General features: G+C 37.4%; 1 protein-coding gene across 2 annotated transcripts; it reads left to right on the top strand.

Moving 5' to 3' along the window:
- The first annotated feature begins 2,547 nt into the window (after window positions 1–2,547).
- LOC120580313 (uncharacterized) lies at window positions 2,548–4,262 on the top strand. 2 transcript variants are annotated; one of them, XM_039833992.1, is made up of 2 exons: window positions 2,548–3,770; window positions 4,091–4,262. In XM_039833992.1, the coding sequence occupies exons 1-2, from the start codon at window positions 2,753–2,755 to the stop codon at window positions 4,126–4,128; spliced, it is 1,056 nt and encodes a 351-aa protein (XP_039689926.1). In that variant the 5' UTR covers window positions 2,548–2,752; the 3' UTR covers window positions 4,129–4,262. The 2 variants fall into 2 exon arrangements, with proteins under 2 accessions (XP_039689926.1, XP_039689925.1); XM_039833991.1 differs by having other exon boundaries at window positions 2,548–3,779.
- Window positions 4,263–20,922: the final 16,660 nt, after the last annotated feature.

The following is a 20,922-nucleotide window of genomic DNA, read 5'->3' as shown; positions in this document are numbered from 1 at the left end:
ATCTCATATATTACATATTTTATGCATTGTTTCCACCAACTGAGTTAACCTCACAAAGACAAATCATTCTATTTAACTCACCTTACTATGAATTCAACCAATATGAAAATTATTGACATAATCAAAATTAGCGATAGAAAAAATAAATAAAAAGTACATATTATAGACCTCATAAAAAGTATATCTACAAAATTATTTAAGCTTACTATAACATATAACAAATATGGTGTAACACACTATTTTGCCACTTCAGGGAGTGGGATGACATGGTAAATTAATGAACGTCACTTGATTGGATGTGTTAAAACAAATTTACATTGATTGTGCATTTTTTTTGTACATAAAAGAGGGCAATGCCCAAAGAAAAGAAAAAAAAAGAAATTAAACGAACATTCATAAGCATGCAAACTCCGAAAATGTCCTCAAATAAAATACTTTGCAGCTCCCTTGGAGGGACCTCTAAAACATTGGGCACAAAAGAATCGTGTGTAAGACTATATGCAGCTAACCAATCCGCACTTCTGTTTCCTTCACGTAAGGTGTGGTTTATCTAAACCTCCCCAGAAAGTTCAATGAGATATCGGATTCGACGAATCAAAACATGGTAGCCCCATTAATCTTGCAATTTCACGTTACCATGTCCAGTAGCAGTTTGAAGTTGCTTTCCATAATGAGTTGCGAAAAACCTTGTCTTCTCGCCATCATTAAGCCCTCATACATGCCCCACATCTTAGCATAAAGAGCATCACATGTTCCAATCTTTCAAGCATAACATTTTAGCCACTGACCGTTGGAGTCTCGAATAAGGCCCCCACAACCTGCGTTGTCCAGTGACTCCTTATAAGATCCATCACAATTCAGTTTCACCCAATCTCCATGTGATCTCTTCCAGCCGATGTAGATAATGTCAAAATTTTGTGACACTTGTGGCAGGTGAGGATGTTCGTCCCTACCAATGGCTTGGACAAATTCAAGAATGATACGAATAGGATCAATAGGCCAATGAAAGTCCTCCTCAAAGATAGATTTGTTTCTCCACTTCCAACGATTCCAACATGTCACTAGAAAGATAGATCGACATTCCTCCTCGTGTGCTTTGTGCTTCTCATGGGTGAGGTTATTGAAGATCCAGTCCCTACAATTCACAACAAAATTATTTAAACGCTAAAATAAATTATACGTTACTATCTCGGTTTTACAATAAAATTATTAATTAATCAAATAATGAACATAAATTAAGTCAAATTTTCTTTCATTTGAGGAACTATTATACTTAAACTGTAATCTATATATTTGTAATTTTACTAATTTATTCGAAAATGCTAAGTTTCCCAAAGGAAAACGTCCCGATAACATCACGAAGGAAAATGATTGGCTAATTCACATCAAATTCCCATGTATTCCGCTGGTCAAATAAATATTCAAGCCTTTGGCATTAACACAATAAGGCATGTCGGGATGTTTCCGGGGTAAACACTTCGCTATATATAGCAGGAGTTGAAATCATCTTCATTTATAATTCTCTTCATTTCCTCCATTTAGAAAGATAAAAACACACAAAAATCTTGAAAAATATATACAATAATTAACGACAACGAGATCCATTTATTGAAAGCATTCACTATCTTTTTTTGTGTATCTCTCTCCAAATTGTATATTTCCTTTACTTTGACAAATAGAGATGATTTTTACTCATATGACAGTGCTCTAATATAATTTATTAATTAATATTTGCGAGTATAGCCATTCGAGAAAGTTGTCTATTAACGGAAAGATAGTTGAATTGTATGTTTATCCATTAAATTTAAGGTCAAGGGTATGGATTTTTTTGGTTAACCATAGTCTTACCATACTATGGGGTGCAGATCGCCTAATGATATTTTTATCTCAAAAAATTTGCGTAGCTAGGGTAGGTGGTGTTTGAAAACATTCATTGTTTGGCTTTCTCAAAAGTAACTTGTCATTCAAACCATGACCCATGTGACTACGTTGTATTACAGTCACCACTAGGAATCTTTAAAAAAGCATATATATAGTAACAACTTGATTTGCTGATATAAAAAGGAAATTTTGTTGCTGGATCATCCAATTTAACTTTTTCTTTTTCTTTTTCTTGATCCTATCTAGCTGAAAGTATATGCATTGCTGAGGTGGTGATGAGGAAACTGGAAAAGGGGAAAGAAAGGTGGTTCATGCCATCACTATATAAATAGCCTTCAGTCTTAGTTTTAGAGCATATGCTCTCCAAACAACTTGATTCCTTAATCCATTTTATGCCTCCTATATCCTCTACTCTATACACCATGGACCTTGATAATTGCAACTGTCTAGGCTCAAGAAACAACTGCATTTGGTCAAGTTATGAGAGAATTGGAAACGATCCTGTTGAATGTGTCAATGAACTCATGGCAAGAATGAAGATAGCAAGCTTAAAAAAATTGTGGAAGAAGATTATGAAAGAAAAGAAGAGGAAAATATTTAAATCGCCTTCACCAGTATTTCTATATGATTCTAATTCTTACTTACAAAATTTTGATGATGGTGTTGAGATATTGTTTTATTCTTGCTGCTTAATTTAAGGGATTTAGTTCATGTAAAATAGGAAAGGTGTAAATATGAGATTTCCTATTTTCTATTCCTAATTATAGGCTATATAATTCTTGTACATGTTCAATAAAACATATATCAATCAGAGAAAAAATATTCTTCTGAAATCAAACTTGGTACCAGAGCTAGGTCTAAACCTAGTGCCATGAGCAAATCAGATTCCGAAGATGTTGAAATTGAAACATCAAAAAGGAATCATGAAATCTCTACCACTAAGTCTGCTCCTGCTCCAATTATTATTCAGTCAGAAAGTTCAACCTTCAATGCAGGGATTATACTCAATGAAACGAATTATGACATGTGGTCTCAGATTATGGAGATGCATCTTGCCGAAAAGGAAAAGCTATCATTTGTTCGTGGTAACACTCAACCCCCCACAGAAAAAGATGATGGATACGAGAAGTGGTACACCGACAATCAGAAAGTTAAACGGTGGCTGCTGATGTCTATGTCTCCAGATATTATGAAGCGGTATATTCGCCTAAAAACTGCCCGAGATATTTGGAAAGCTTTATCAAAGGCCTTTTATGATGGAGCAGATGAATTGCAAGTTTTCACATTGAATCAAAGGGCTTTCTCTTCCAAACAGAATGGAAAATCAGTTTCTGTTTATTATGGAGAATTGGTTGAAATTTTCAGCGAACTGGATCATCGGGACAAGGTGATTATGGAATGTGAAAAAGATGTTGCAGCTTATCACAAGTCAGTTCAGCGACAACGAGTGCACATATTCCTTGCTGGTTTGGATGGTGAATTCGAACAGATCCGTGGTGAAATCTTGCGCAAAGATCCGGTTCCTGAGTTAGAAGAATGCTACTCAATGGTCCGCCGCGAGTTTGTTCGACAAACAACAATGAGTGGAGAATTTGAGAAGCCTGAGGCTTCAGCCATGGTGAGCAGGAACAAAACAAACCAAAATGTTTTTTCTCAAAAACAAGATCGGACAAGGAGCAACAAGTCCAACCTTAAGTGCACTCATTGTAATCAATCTAGTCATACTAGAGATCGTTGTTTTGAGCTTGTAGGATATCCAGAATGGTGGGATCATAACCGTGACCAGCGAAAGAAGCATCCAGACAGAAATTCCGCTGCTGCAATTGTAGAAACAAAGACTGATCTGGAAGATGCTGCTGGGAAAAGCTCGGCTTTGATAACAACAGGAGGTAATGGTGGTAAGGTTTTAAATTCAGTTGCCTTTGTTTCTAATAGTACATGGATAATTGATTCCGGAGCCACCGATCATATGACTTTTGATTCTAGACAAATCTCACCTCTAACACCTTCCTCGCAAAAATTTATTTCCACCGCTAATGGTTCCTCGGCACCTGTTATTGGGGAAGGGGATGTATCTCTGACTGATACTTTGAACTTAAATTCTGTTTTAGTTGTCCCATCTTTAGCATACAAACTTTTGTCAGTTTCTAAAATTACTACTGCTTTATCTTGTGTTGTGATTTTTTGGCCTGAATATTGTGTTTTTAAGGACATCCAAACGAAGCGGACGATTGGTTATGGTACTAGACAAGGGAATCTGTATTACCTGAACTTGGAGCCGCATAGCTCAACTCAATTACAACAAGCCTTGACAACAGACAGTATTGAAGAAAAAGGGAGAAAATCAGAGATTTGGCTATGGCATCGACGTTTGGGGCATGCTTCCTTTGGATACCTTAGAAAATTAATGCCTAATTTATTTAAAAACTTTGATGTTTCAAGTTTCAAGTGTGATGTTTGTGAACTTGCAAAGAGTCACCGTGCTTCATTTCCATTAAGCATGAATAAAAGTTCAATTCCTTTTATGGTTTTACACTCTGATGTTTGGGGTCCATCAAAGGTGGCTACCTTAGGTGGATCCCGATGGTTTGTTACTTTTATTGACGATTGTACTAGAATGACTTGGGTATGTTTAATGAAATCCAAAAGTGAGGTTAATTTGTTGTTTCAAAAATTTCATAAAATGATATGTACGCAATATAATGTCAAGGTGCGAGTTCTACGTAGTGACAATGGGGGGGAATATTTAAGTTCTGAATTTAGGCAGTACTTAGAAGCACAAGGAATCGTTCACCAAACTACTTGTCCCGACACACCCCAACAAAATGGAGTAGCTGAAAGAAAAAATCGTCATTTATTGGAAGTTGTCCGTGCTTTATTGATAGAATCTCATATGCCTCTGTCGTATTGGGGTGAAGCCCTTACCTCAGCAGTATATTTGATTAATAGGGTTCCTTCTAGCACTATTGCTTTTCAAACACCATTACAGGCCCTTGCTGAAGCAGTTATTGCACCGGCTGTCCCAAACTTGACTCCTCATGTATTTGGTTGTGTAGCATATGTGCACCTTCATAAGCATCAACGAAGCAAACTAACTCCTCGCGCATTGAGATGTGTCTTTCTAGGATATGCTGCCGATAAAAAAGGATACCGATGCTATCATCCTTCAACTAAGAGAATGTTTATTACATTAGATGTTGTTTTCCATGAAAACTCTATTTTTTTTTCCTCGGAGTCAGACCTTCAGGGGGAAAAACAAAAAGAAGTTCTAACTCTAGATCATGATACTCACGTACAAGAGGAAATAGAACTAACACCACAAGAAGTGGTAGGAAGTATTAGTGATGATAATCAAGAAATGGGAATAGAGGTTCCAATACTCTCTGAGATATCAACAACATCACAAGATCTTCATGAAGAAATGGGTAATGAAGTAATAGGTAATGAAGAAGCACCACCCGAAGAAATTGTCGTACCAAACCAATCGTTAGTTGAGGATGCCCTTAATCTAGTTTCTGAACCATCCAGAAAGCAACTTCCACCACGACAAAATAGAGGTATCCCTAAATCTAGTTATGAACCTGAAATTTCTAGTAAAGCTAGATATCCTTTGAACCATTATGTTTCTAACCATCGTTTGTCAGAATCAAACCGGTCATTTGCAAATCAATTATCTGTTGTATCTATTCCTAACAATGTGCAGGAAGCCTTATTAGATCCAAGGTGGACAACAGCTATGAATGAGGAGATGAAGTCCTTAATTAAGAATAATACTTGGGAACTCGTTGACATTCCAGCAGGAAAGAAAATAGTTGGATGTCGATGGGTTTATACAGTTAAATACAATGCTGATGGTACCATAGAGCGCTTCAAAGCAAGGTTGGTGGCTAAGGGATATACCCAAACGTACGGAGTTGATTATACAGACACATTTGCACCTGTAGCTAAAGTAAATACAATTCGAGTTTTGTTATCTCTAGCAGCAAACATGGATTGGCCATTACAACAATTCGATGTGAAGAATGCATTTCTTCATGGAGAATTGACTGAAGAAGTCTACATGGAACTTCCTCCGGGGTGCAAGACACCAGAAGCATATGATAAAAGTGTGTGTAAGTTAAAGAAGGCGCTATATGGGCTAAAACAATCTCCAAGAGCCTGGTTTGGAAGGTTCACAAAATCTATGAAAGAGTTTGGCTATAGTCAAAGTAATGCAGACCACACTTTATTCATAAAGAAGCATCAAGGTAAAATCACTGCACTTATTGTTTATGTTGATGACATGGTAGTTACTGGGAATGATGACGAAGAAAGAAAAGCTCTTCAAACCTACTTATCTAAGGAATTTGAAATGAAAGATCTTGGCCCCTTAAAATATTTCCTTGGTATTGAAGTATCTAGATCAACTAAGGGAATATTTTTGTCTCAAAGAAAATATACTTTAGATTTGTTGGAGGAAACCGGTATGTCAGCTTGTCAACCAATTGATACACCTCTTGATGGAGGACTGAAATTGTTCTTTGAACCTGATCAAGTTCCAGTCGATAAACGGAGATATCAGAGACTTGTAGGAAGGTTAATGTATCTAGCACATACAAGACCAGACCTTGCTTATGCATTGAGTGTCATAAGTCAATTTATGCATAATCCGGGAGAGCAACACATGAGTGCAGTCATGCGTATTCTAAGATATTTGAAATCAGCTCCAGGAAAGGGAATTTTGTTTGCAAAAAATGAAAATCAGCAAAATGTGAGAGTATATACGGATGCCGATTGGGCTGGATCTATAGATGATAGAAGATCTACTTCAGGTTACTTCACCTTTGTAGGAGGTAACCTTGTTACATGGAGAAGCAAAAAACAGAATGTCGTTGCACGCTCAAGTGCAGAAGCCGAATTTAGAGGAATGGCACTCGGGTTATGTGAAGCCTTATGGTTAAAACTACTACTTTCAGATTTGGGATATCCACCGAAACTACCAATTCTGCTATATTGTGACAATAAAGCTGCATGTGACATAGCTCATAATCCGGTTCAACATGATCGCACTAAGCATGTGGAAGTAGACAGATTTTTCATCAAGGAGAAATTGGATGAAAAGATATTGGAGTTACCTATGATTCGTTCAGAGGATCAATTGGCCGATATTCTAACTAAAGCAGTTTCAAGTCAAGTGTTTTCAAAGGTTGTGAGCAAGTTGGGCATGTGGGATATCTATGCACCAACTTGAGGGGGACTGTTGAGATATTGTTTTATTCTTGCTGCTTAATTTAAGGGATTTAGTTCATGTAAAATAGGAAAGGTGTAAATATGAGATTTCCTATTTTCTATTCCTAATTATAGGCTATATAATTCTTGTACATGTTCAATAAAACATATATCAATCAGAGAAAAAATATTCTTCTGAAATCAAACTGATGGTTATTCCACTGATCCTGATAATTTTTCAAGGTCATTTTCGGCTCGATTTGCAGCACCATCCTCCAAGATTTGCAAGAAGAATTTTGAAGTGATGGATTGTGAAGAAATATCAAAGATAAACGATGAGTGCTAGCTAGAAACATATGATGCAATTGAGTTTCTTAATTTGGACTAGTTTTCTTTAACCTTGTGAGTTATGATTTATAGTTGTACAAAGGTTTAGTAATTCAATTATATATTTTGTAAATATATTCTAAATATTACAAAAATATATCTTGTAAATATATTTTAAATATTAGATTTTGTAAAGGTGATAGACTACAATATGATGATTTCATTTCTCATTTTTTGTCATATTATATGCTCTCTTTATTTTATTTTTCATCTTTTTGACGTAGTCGTCTTTTACTGTGAAATTTATTTTATATTAACATACAAAATTAACACTACATTTTAAATTTAAAAAAAATACATTGTTAAAATAGTTGGAAGTTATATGAAGTTAGTTAAGGTAGTAAAACTATAGTTAGTAATCAACTATAATTAGTTGATAGGTAAACAAGAGTTAGTGGCTTGATTAGAAGTTAGTTAGAGTTAATTACTCAAATTAATTTCTATATATAAACATCATCATGGTAATCATTCATCATCTTTTATCAATCTATATTTATTCAATATAAATCTATACGAGTATTCTTCACATGAATACACATATGCTCTCTATTTTGCTTACATATATGATGTTTCTCCCTCAATTCCATGATTCTCAACATTCATCACTTATAAAATTACAGCACTATTTATCTAAACTATATATGTGCATGTGTGTTCGACAGCTTTTTGTAGTGAGAATAGAATTTATGTTGTTTTTATTTGGTTATAAGATGTGGAACCCTCTTTCCTCAAAAAAAAAGAAGAAAAATATGTGGAACAATACCAATTCAAATCTATGAACATATTTTAAAAAAAAAAATCTATGAACTTAACAGTTTACTCATTATTGTCGGATCAAAAGAAGGAAAACTAAAGTAAAAGCAGAGTTCCAACATGTGTTCGTTTATGCTCAAGATTAAAAATTGCTACATACATTTTTAACCGTTGTAAGTAATTAAAAAGAACAAATAGTTTTTAAAAGGGAACAGGAAAATGTTGGAAAAATTAGGAAAGAGAAATTACAACACATCAACAACAACCAATAATTTTTTTGGGTAAATACCTCTTTTCGTCCCGTAATATTAGCGAATTTCGGTTTTAGTCCCTATAAAAAAAAGATTTAGATTTTATCCCTGTAATTTCAGATTCTTCCACTTTTGATCCCTCATTTCACCACGTCAGTAGAATCTGCATACATGGCACGTAAAATGAGGACCAAACGTGGAGTAATCTGAAATTACAGGACCAAAAGTGGGAGGAATATGAAATTACAAGGACGTAATTTATGCAGATTCTAATGACTTGATGAAAGGAGGGACCAAAAGTGGAAGAATATGAAATTACAGGGACAAAATCTATAAAAAAAAAAATTACGGGGACTAAAATCGGAATTCGCTAATATTACAGGGACGAAAAGAGATATTTACCCTAATTTTTTTTTTGGGTAGCTACATGGATCAAAACACCATAGTACTTTATTATAAACCATATTTTTATCCAACTCATTAATCACAAAATATTATATAGTTTTTTAGTTTTTCTAAGTATTCCTCAACCTCTAGGGATTTGACTATCACCAGTTTGATCTATTCCTTACCATATTTTATGTTAAAAGGTATTACCCCAACTATCTCCTTAATATTTTCATTTTTGATCTTATCTCATTTATGTTTACCAAACTTCCAATGCAACATTCTCATCTTGGCTACACTGGTTTATTCTCATGTTGTTAATTTATTCATCGGCCAACACTATGTTTCATACAATATTGTTGATCTTATAGTTGTCTGATAAAATTTCCCCTTCAACATCAATGATACTTTCGTATCACATAAAACAAATGAGGCTCATCTCCATTTCAACCATCCAACTTGAATTCGATGGTTTATATTTGCTTCTATTTCTTTGTCGTTTTGTACTATGGACCTAAGATGTTTAAATTGTGTAACTTGTGGTGATCTTTAACTTTAACCTCTAAGGTAGAAATACTTTGTCTTTTGCTTAAATTACATTCCATAATAATTTGCCTCTCTTCTGCTCAGGTGTAAGCCATATGCTTTTAAGGCTTGTCTCCAAGCTCCAACCTCTCATTCAATTCCTCCCTCGACTCTCTAAGCAATACTATATTATCTACAAAAAGCATACATCTCAATGCTAACGCTTAGATTCGTTCTATAAATAGATCCAAAACTAATGTAAAAATATAAAGACTTAGGGTTGATCCTTGGTGCAATCCTATCATTATGACTCATAAATTTAATTCTCCAATAATTCACACAATTTTGTATATCCCCTTATTTTTAAAGAGAAGCTACAACACAAGGATATAAAATGAAAAACTTCAAACATGGAGAAAAACTATAGTAGTTGTCTAAAGATAACCATAGAATTACATTATGTAAAAAAAGTTACAACACATATTTCTTTTGGACACCCACGGCACTAGTATACAACTCTATTTAAAGTAAATACACGGACTTCATTTCACAACATTTTAAGACAAAGTATAAGAGAAAAAAGAAAATCAATTACAAGTTTAAAGTATTTTTGACTGATGCATCTTGTAATGAAACTAGAACTAATATATAGGTCTTCGTCTTTCTTTACAATATGAGACAACTTGGAATATTTTACAAGATGTTTTATTCAATTCCAACAATATCTGCTTTGATATTTTAAATTCATTTGCTTCTATTGTCTAACAGTCATAGTCAAATAAACTATCATACTCCACCATAAAGAATATAATTCACTTGAAATTAAATCACTTCAAGAATTTCCATATACTAAAAATATCCAAAAATTATGGTACAACTGTCTTTCTTGAGAAGTTCTTCAACAGTCTACATAATCTCACAACATGTCTTACATCAATAACAATCAATATTTGTCTGGTAATAAACACCTTGGATAATCATGGTTGTATCAACATATTGTAGACTTCTTCAAAAACAAAAAACATATTGTAGACTTGCATATTCATAAGCTAAATTTGATTCTTCTATTAAAAAAAATTGTGCAAAACTTCCAAATTAGAACTTGACATTGCAACTGCACCGAGGAGGTTCCCATTGAAAATGTTGGGTCATTGGGGGAGCTCGGGGGGACTGTCCACATCGAGGCTAGAACAACCACATAATAAACGAGAGAGACACACACTCTTACCCAAAACCTTAAGGCAATAGGTTTATGGGTTCTCTTACTTATAATAAGGTGTTTAACTTTTACTTTTCTATCTGATGTGAGACTTACACACAACAGAAAAGAGATGAGTCATAACATTACGGTTATAAAAAAAGACAAAATATGTGCTACAATTTCAAAAACTAAATTGATTATGGTTATTAGTAGTTTCTAAAACAAAAATCATATCATTATGGTTTGAATTGCCGACATCTAAAGCAATTTTCTTTTTCTTGGTCGACCTATCTATTAAAAGTATGTGCTTTGTTGAGCTGGTGCTGAGGAGTGTGAGAAGGAAAGTGGGTTCATACCATCACTATATAAAGAGCATTTAGTCTTAGTCTAAGTGCATCTACTCCAAACACATTGGTTCCTTAAACCATGATTCCTATGTGCTCTACTCCATATACCATGAACCTTGAAAATTGCAACTGTCTAGACACGAGAAACAACAACATCTGGTCAAGGTATGAGAAAATTGGTCATGAGCCTATTGTATATGTCAATGAATTTGTCACTAGATCGAAGATGGCAAGGTTGAAAACATTGTGGATGAAGATCAATAGACAAAAGAAGATGAGAATTTTTAGATCATCTTCACCTGTGTTTCTATATGATCATTGCTCTTATTTACAAAACTTTGATGATGGTTCCATTGACCCTGATAATTTTTCAAGGTCATTCTCAGCTCGATTTGCAGGACCACCCTCCAAGATTTTTGAGAAAAATTTTGAAGTGATGGATGATGAAGATATATTAGAGATAGACGATGAGAGCTAGCTAACAATTAACATGATGTAATTTGAGTTACTTAATTTGGACTCAAAATTTATTTTCCATTTCTTTTGCTTTGTGATTTATGATTTATAGTTGTCCAAAGGTTTTAGTTTAGTTATCTTGTCTTGTAAATTTGTTTCAGCTATTAAATCTTGTAAAAATTGATATTTTATATGATGATTTCATTTTTCATTTTTTTAGTCATACATGTTTTTTTTCTAATTATTCATCTTATTTACGTAGATGTTTTGACCATGGGAGTTGTTTTGGACCGGTCAAAAGGACTTTTGGCCCATTTACTTAGGCCCAATACAATCCACACAAGGGGGTGCACGGAGCAACAGAGACTGGTTCAAACGAACCACAACGTCTCACTACACGTTCCCGCAATAAACTCTCTAGCGGTTACACTTCCCACGATTTCGTAACCACCAGAGCCAGGTGTGCCATTACAACGGCTCTGCAGCCCTCCACCTCTATAAATAGGGGACTCACGGCAGTCCCCAAGGTAGGATCTATCTCTCCCTCTAAACCCTCACTCTCTCTGATCTCTGCTGACTTGAGCGTCGGAGTGCCTGCAGGTACACACCCCCCATCCGTTCCAACAAGCGTTTGGCGCATTCTACCACCACTCAAACCACCGCATTCAAAGCACCGGCAACCACCTTCTTATCAAGTACGCTCAGTAGCGCCGTCTGTGGGAACACCATCCTTCACAGCCTCCAGCAGAGTATCCAAAGCCGTCGTGCTCCTCGGTCGAACTAAGAAGAAGCGTTCCTTGAAATTCCGCACCTTCCCAGCAAATACCTCAAACATTTTTTGGGTTTGGCGGAAGGAAACCCAATTTGTACCTCTTTGTACAGTAAAGAAGGAAAAGAAGACATTTCTGGAAGCGGGAAGGCGGAGGTAGTCACACAACAACTCAAAAGCCCGCATGAAGGCGTAAGAGTTTGGATGAATCTGTGAGGGGGACAACTTAGTCCTGCGAAGCATCTCTCGCTGAAACTCGGATAAAGGTAGCCGAAAACCCATGTCTTTAAAAACGACTTCATACATAGGAAAGGCGTAATTTTCATAGACCTGAAGGGAATCTCTCCCATTCCGTCATTCGCAAAGGTCGATTCTGTTTCCAGGGGCTCCTCCCCCAACCAAGAAGAGACAGGCGCGGTGGCTTCCTCGTTTGCCATAAGAGACCTAAAAAAGCAAAGGGAAAAGTGAATCTAACGTTCAGATACACCCTTCCTTCACCCATCAGGTCAACCACGGCGAGGAAGGGATCAAACACCACCGCTAAAAGGCAAAAGATAAGGTAAAATGACGGATCTATTCCACACGTCGGGGAAACCAATTTGTGGCGAACAGAACTCAAGCTTATGGATTAAACTAAAGCCTGTCGCCAATGTTTTTCTAGCACAAACAGAAAACAGACAGCAAAACACCTAGAACTCCTAACACACAGTGGAAACCACCGTAACAAACGGCAGAAAACCACCGAGTCGGAGTAACTGCTACCCTGAAAAGCATGCATTTCTACGGTTTCTTAAATAGAAAACTAACAGGAGTCAAGCATGAAGAAAAAAGAAAGAGGGATTATCAGAATCTTACCTGTTTCAATGGATGAACTGGGCTTGAAGTGAGAAGTTGAAATTTCGGAAATGTGTCGCCTTTGAGAGAACTCTTGGAAAAATTTCTAAGTTTCTGAGAAAATGAAACGTAGTGATGTTCCAAACAACATTTGAACTATTTATACTCGTTTCATAAAACCTCTCAAAGGTCGCGAGACTCTATCTAGTACAGCCTATCACATACAACTCTCCCTTCAAGTGGCACCCCTACGGTCCAAATCTACTCAAATCATTCATCCAAAGGCTCTGATCCTTCGAAGCAGTTCTCTAAACGTCAAGATTAAATCAACGATGATGATGACACCTTGAAAACACAAACCAAGAACACCGTGTAGGCTATAGGTACTCAAGTACCGCAATAGCCTTTACATGTGTCACTCAGAAACCAAAGGTCATGTCTCCTCAACCTTTCCCTCAAAGACGTGGGCATTAATTGTGGAATGACAATCAACCAAACTTCCAGACGAGGGAATCTTTCCTCCGGCTTAAGTCAACCGAGCATTCACACGTCGAACACGACCTTTCTACTAGCAGACTGATTTGGTTAAAGAACAAGAGAATACCAAGGGATAGCGAGCACATTCACTTATGTGCCCACATAATCTTTGTGACATTCTTACATCTTCGGCCTTAACAGTTTCTTGAATCATAAGAGGCATCTTGTCCGCCAAACGGGATCGGTAACTTTCAAGCATACAACTCACAAAGCGAACTTCCTTATACGGCCAGCTACAAACGATCAAATATGTCTGCACTTAAGTCTTCACTCTTCATTAAGAGCAACGACTTGGACGGCTACTGTTCGGGACCGGCCAAAAGGACCTTTGGCCCATTTACTTAGGCTCAAAACAATCCACAGCCCAAACACCGATTTTGGCAAAATTACTTGTGACACACCCCTTCCACACAAGGGGGGTGCACGGAGCGACAGAGACTGGTTCAAACGAACCACAACGTCTCTCTGCACGTTCCCGCAATAAACTCTATGGCGGTTACACTTCCCACGATTACGTAACCGCCAGAGCCAGGTGTGTCATTACAATGGCTCTGCAGCCCTCCACCTCTATAAATAGGGGACTCACGGAAGTCTCCAAGGTAGAATCTATCTCTCCCTCTAAACCCTCACTCTCTCTGATCTCTACTGACTTGAGCGTCGGAATACATGCAGGTACACACTCCCCATCCGTTCCAACAAGTGTTTAGCGCATTCTACCACCACTCAAACCACTGCATTCAAAGCACCGGCAGCCACCTTCTGATCAGGTACGATCGGGATTTATTTTTACATTAACATAAAAAATAAAAAAAAATAAAAACACTCTATTTTAATATTGTTTTAAAAAAACATCATTAATGTGATCGATGAAAAAAAATCTAACATGTCCAAATTTATGGTATTGGACTTTCAAAACTTCAAATAAAATTTATGTTTGTTTCCAATTGTAAAGATGTGAGTCCCTTTGACTAATCAGCTAATCTTTAATGGGCAACTTTTTTGTTGTTCAAACTTTTTTTTTTCATTGAAACACTAGTTGAATTTGAGTGGAAGTTGGAAAGAATAAACGCATATTCCTTAGGAAAGAACTAGTGTTGGCATGAATTGAAAAATATCCTACATTGAATAGGACATATCCACTAGTTGGCATGAATTGAAAAATATCCTACATTGGATAGGACATACCCACTAGTAGTGTTTATATAAGTGGGGGGTGATCTCCAAGGGTATGCCCTTGGCGTATCCATTTTTACAAATGGATGAGCGCTCACGAAAATATATATATATCACGCACGACAATGGCACCGCTGCCGCCGTGGGGCTTGGACGAAATATATTTTTTATCACTTGAAAATGTTAAATTCTTAACCAAATAAGTTTCGATATAATCCAATCCAACAGAATATCTGGAAAGTTCTGGATATATCCACTCACGAGAAAACAAATTCGCGGATTACTTAAACATTAAGTTTGCTTAATCCGCAAGTTAGCTTAATCCTTAAGTCGCTCCAGATTTGTTACGAACTCTGTAACACCCCGTTACCCAAAAGTAATTAAATAACAAATATATATCAGAGTATTTCACCAAACGGGTATGCTACATTGCAATTTCAAAAATTCTTAAATAGAAAATGAAACTATTTAATTAAACCACTTGATAAAATATGAAAACATAGCAGCGGAATAGTTTTCAATCCAACAACAGCCTACGACATTAAAGGCCTTAGCATAAGTCAACAACATTGTTCAAGAGACAATAAAAGGCTCCACATCACAATTCCAAAATTTGATACATGGAAGGAAATAAACAATAAAATAAATAATAGTTCCCATCCCACGTATCAGAGCCCTAGACACGACATTGAGCCACCACCAACTACTCAGGATCACCTGCAAGTTACCCATAGGAAGGGCAACATTTTCAAGCAGAAGGGGTGAGATTCACAACAATAAATATAGATATTAAAATCTTCAATTGAATCTAACACCCTAATCATCAAACACATCATCTTGTAAACATATATATGTATAAGTCACAAGCAACAACAACATCAACAATACACCACCATCATAATGAATATATAAATGCATATTCAACATCAACATCAACCATCAGATAATAACTGCAATCAACAACCAAGACTCATGCAAATGACATGACAACACTGCTAAGACACCATCTTAGACTTCTCAATGAATGCAACATGCATGTGGTACCAAACAGGACCGAAGCCCTCACCGCTTTTGAATGGTTAAAGCATTCATCAGGACCGAAGCCCTCACCGCTGTTGAGCAACTAGTACTCCAGGACCGAAGCCCTCACCGCTGTTTTATGCATATGCAATGGACCTACTTGTGTATATCTACATACAACTGACCATGCAATGCAACTCCATGCGACTCCACTATAATAATATGTATGATTCAATAAATAACATACATTCAACCATCATCAATAATCATCAATCCAGCAATTCAATCGACCAAAATAATGCATAATTATATATAACCATGCTCAAATACAACAACATCAACCACTACTATTCAAGCTAGCAAAACAACACTCAGGAACTGTGCAGCTCGCCTCGCGAGCACATCTGCTCGCTATGGCGAGTTCACAAAAACACTAGCTCGCCACGCCGAGTTCAAGGCGAACTCGAGGCGAGTGAACATCAGGTGCTCTCGGGAAAAATGACATTTTCACACTCCAACTTCTATACTAAGCTCCCTATTCATCTTTTTAACCTGAAAATTGTTCCAGTCTTCATTAATATCATCTAGGTACCGTAATCCATCCCCAAAACATCTTATAACAACTTTTCAAAAATCAAGTTTTTATTTGGCTTGCTCGCCATGGCGAGTTTGACTGCTCGCGAGGCGAGCCATGATATTGTTCACTCGCGAGGCAAGACATGAATGCTCGTGAGGCGAGCGATGAATATCAGTACGGGCAGAAAACTGGTTTTTCCCAAAAATCCCATTTTTCTTCCAATCACTCCCGAAATTAGTTTACAGATATATAATTAAGTGTTCTATGCAACCAGAAACTAATTCTAACATCAAAATCATGCTTACAACATCAAAATCATCATTTTGTCATAAAACCCCAAAATCCCAATTCCTCACCAAAACCTGTTAAACTCAAAATCAGACTTTAATAGCTACAATACTGAAGTAAACCTCACCCTTACCTTAATTCAGAATGAAAAATGCACAGCAAAAAGGGTTCCTCTGGTTCTAAGTTGCTCTTCTCTCCTTCTTCTCCCAAAGTTGGTTTTTACGTGAAACTAGTTTTCTGACATCCATCCTTTTCTTAACTTCCCATAAATTGTAACTCCCTACTATTTTCATTTAACTCCCCATAATTTCTATTAACTCCTATTAATTCCCCCAAACACCAAAATAATTATTATTTCATACTCATTCTAATTATTATTAAATAAACCATATAATAAAATAATACACCACATAAATCACCCAAAATCACACATATATATATATAAATATATGCATATCCTCCACATAAATCACCAAACATCATATATATATATATATATATATATATATATATATATACTCCACCTAATTCAAATTAATTAAATATAACAACTAGGGCGTTACAACTCTCCCCAAATTACAGAGTTTCGTCCTCGAAATCTTACCTCAAGCAAACAACTCCGGATACGACTCCCGCATCTTACTCTCCAGCTCCCAAGTCAAACTTTCACCAGTCGCTCCACCCCAAACGACTCTCACAAGAGGTATCTCTTTACCTCTCAAGGACTTCACCTTTCTGTCATCAATCCTCAACGGCATAGTCTCAACTGTCAGGTTGTCCCTAACCTGCATATCATCATCCCTCGGTATCACATGTGAAGGATCCGCAATATACTTCCGAAGCTGAGAAACATGAAACACATCGTGCAAGTTCGAAAGATGAGGTGGCAAACCAACTCTGTATGCCACAGTTCCAACTCTCTCTGAAATCTGATACGGACCAATGAACTTAGGAGTCAACTTTCTCGATTTCAAAGCACGTCCAACACCCGTCAAAGGAGTGACTCTCAGAAAAACATGATCACCCTCCTGAAACTCAAGATCCTTTCTCCGCTTGTCATGGTAACTCTTCTGTCGACTCTGCGAAGCTTTCATCTTTTCTCTTATCAACCTGACTTTCTCAGTAGTCTCATGAACCAAGTCCGGTCCCAACACAATACTCTCACCCGACTCAAACCAGCATAAAGGAGTCCTACACCTCCGACCATACAAGGCTTCGAACGGTGCCATACCAATACTCGAGTGATAGCTGTTGTTATAAGTGAACTCAATCAAAGGCAAGTGACTATCTCAAGCTCCACCTTGTTCAAGCACACACACCCTCACCTCAACAAATCTTCCAATGATTGAATTGTCCTCTCCGACTGACCATCTGTTTGAGGATGATAAGCCGAACTCAACCTCAACTTCGAACCCAAGGCGTCCTGTAAACTCTTCCAGAACCTAGAAGTGAACCTCGGATCTCTATCCGACGCATTGCTCGACGGAACACCATGAAGCTTCACCACACTGTGAATGTAAATTTCTGCCAACTGTGCTACTGGATAACTGATATTGATAGGAATAAAGTGTGCCGACTTCGTCAACCTGTCGACAACAACCCAAATAGTGTCATGCCCTCTCGGAGTGTTCGGTAAACTAGTCACAAAATCCATAGAGATACTGTCCCACTTCCACTCCGGTACATCCAACGGTGTCAACAACCCTGCAGGCTTCTGATGCTCAACCTTGGACTTCTGACAAATCAAACAGACATAAACAAACTGAGCAACATCTCTTTTCAAACCGGACCACCAAAACAATTTCCTCAAATCATGGTACATTTTTGTAGCCCCCGGGTGAATACTCAACCTACTCTTGTGACTCTCCTCAAGAATCAACTTCTTCAAATCATCATTGTCAGGAATACAAACCCTTCCTCTGAACCTCAGCACACCCTGATCATCAACCTTAAAATCACTATCCTCGGTGTCATTACCTGAAGTCATCAAATCAACAAACTTCAAATCCACTTTCTGAGCTTCTCAGATACTGTTCAAGAAGTCACTATCAATCTTCAGCATCCCCAACTGTATACTCTGAGATGACAATTCACAGACAAGACTCATGTCTCTGAACTGTTCTAGCAATTCAAATTCTTTCACCATCAAAGCAGACATGTGCAAAGTTTTCCTGCTCAAAGCATCAGCAACCACATTGGCCTTACCAGGATGGTAATTCAAGCCAAAATCATAATCCTTCAGTAACTCTAACCACCTCCTCTGCCTCATGTTCAGTTCCTTCTGGTCAAATAAATACTTCAAACTTTTATGATCACTGAACACCTCAAATCTGGAACCGTACAAATAATGCCTCCAAATTTTCAAAACAAAAACCATCGCCGCCAACTCCAGGTCATGTGTAGGATAATTCTTCTCATGAACACGCAATTGCCTAGAAGCATATGCTACCACCTTACCATCTTGCATCAGAATACCACCTAAGCCCAGCTTAGATGCATCATAGTACACAACAAACGGTTCTTCTGGTTTAGGCAAAATCAAAACAGGAGCAGTTGTCAATCTTCGCTTCAACTCATTGAAACTACTCTCACACTGAGCATCCCACACAAAAGATTTACCCTTACAGGTCAACTGTGTCAACGGAAGAGCCAATTTCGAAAACCCTTCTATGAACCTGCGGTAATAACCAGCCAAACCCAGAAAACTTCTGATCTCAGTTACCGACTTCGGAGTCTCCCATTGTGATACCGCATCAACCTTTGAAGGATCCACTGCAATACCACTACCAGAAATAATGTGACCCAGAAAACTCACTTCACTTAACCAGAATTCACATTTCGACAACTTTGCATACAACCTCTTTTCCTTCAACACTTGTAATACTATTCTCAGATGCTCTGCATGCTCCTCTTCATTCTTGGAATAAATCAAGATATCATCAATGAACACTACAACAAACTTATCCAGAAAAGCATGGAAGATTCGGTTCATGTACTCCATAAATACACCAGGCGCGTTAGTAACACCGAAAGGCATCACTTTGTACTCGTAATGACCATAACGTGTCCTAAAGGCCGTCTTCTGCATATCCTCATCCTTCACCTTTATCTGATGATAACCAGACCTTAAATCAATCTTACTGAAAATCTTAGCACCAACCAACTGATCCATCAAGTCGTCAATTCTCGGAAGCGGATATCTGTTCTTTATCGTAACCTTGTTCAACTGACGGTAATCTATGCACAGTCTCATACTACCATCTTTCTTCTTAACCAACAACACCGGTGCTCCCCAAGGTGAAACACTGGGTCTTACAAATTTCTTATCCAACAGGTCCTCCAACTGTTTCTTCAACTCAGCTAACTCAGAAGCTGACATACGGTATGGTGCCATCGACACCGGCTTAGTTCCTGGAACAAGGTCAATTGAAAATTCAACCTCCCTCTCTGATGGCACATCCGGAATCTCATCAGGAAACACTTCTGGGAATTCATTCACTACAGGTAACCTGTCAATCACAGCTTGATTTTCTAACGACAATTGTGCCATTAGAGAATACATCAGAATTCCATCACGTTCAAACTGTTTCATCTGTTTTGTAGACATAAGCTCAACTTCACCTTCTTCCTCAGCAGAAGAAAAATGCACCGTCTTACTAAAGCATTTAATATGAACTCGGTTATACTCTAACCAATTCATTCCAGAGATAACATTCATACCCGTCAACGGCAGACAAACTAAATCAATCACGAAATCTCTACCAAACATAGATATAGGACACCGCAGACAAACAAGAGAAGTGGTTACTGAACCCTTAGTTGGAGTTTCAACAACCATTTCCCCTTTCATATCAGATACATCCAAACCCAACTTATATGCACATTCAATAGCAATAAAACAATGAGTAGCACCAGTATCAATAATAGCAATTAAAGGAGTACTATTAAAGAAACAAGTACCTCTAATAAGTCGGTCCTCATTAGGAGTCTGCGTACCAGTCAAAGCAAACACCTTCCCACCAGTTCTAGTCTTCTTCGGTTCAGGACACTGTGAACTAATATGACCTTCTCCGTTGCAATTGTAACAGACAATGTCCACACGCTTGCATTCAGCTAAACTGTGACCCTTCTGACCACACCTGAAGCACTTCCTATCATCTCTTCCACAAACATTACTCTTGTGGCCTTTCTCACCACACTTGTAACAAACAATCTCAGCAGGAGCATCTCTCCTCTTGGGCCTCCTATCATCACTCATCTTCTGTTTTCCTTTGTCAGCAGGAGCACTGTAAGGCTTAGGACGATTCTGATGTCCCTTACCCCTCCTC

The sequence above is a fragment of the Medicago truncatula genome, chromosome 4 (genome assembly GCF_003473485.1).
Source record: "Medicago truncatula cultivar Jemalong A17 chromosome 4, MtrunA17r5.0-ANR, whole genome shotgun sequence".
NCBI lineage: Eukaryota > Viridiplantae > Streptophyta > Magnoliopsida > Fabales > Fabaceae > Medicago > Medicago truncatula.
This window is presented reverse-complemented; position numbering and strand designations above follow the sequence as displayed.

Coding starts and splice junctions, on each gene's coding strand:
- LOC120580313 (XM_039833991.1), top strand. CDS start 2,753: ATGAGCAAATCAGATTCCGAAGATGTTGAAATTGAAACATCAAAAAGG. Junction 3,780..4,090: donor AACAACAGGAGGTAATGGTG/GTAAGGTTTTAA, acceptor TGTGTTTTTAAG/GACATCCAAACGAAGCGGAC.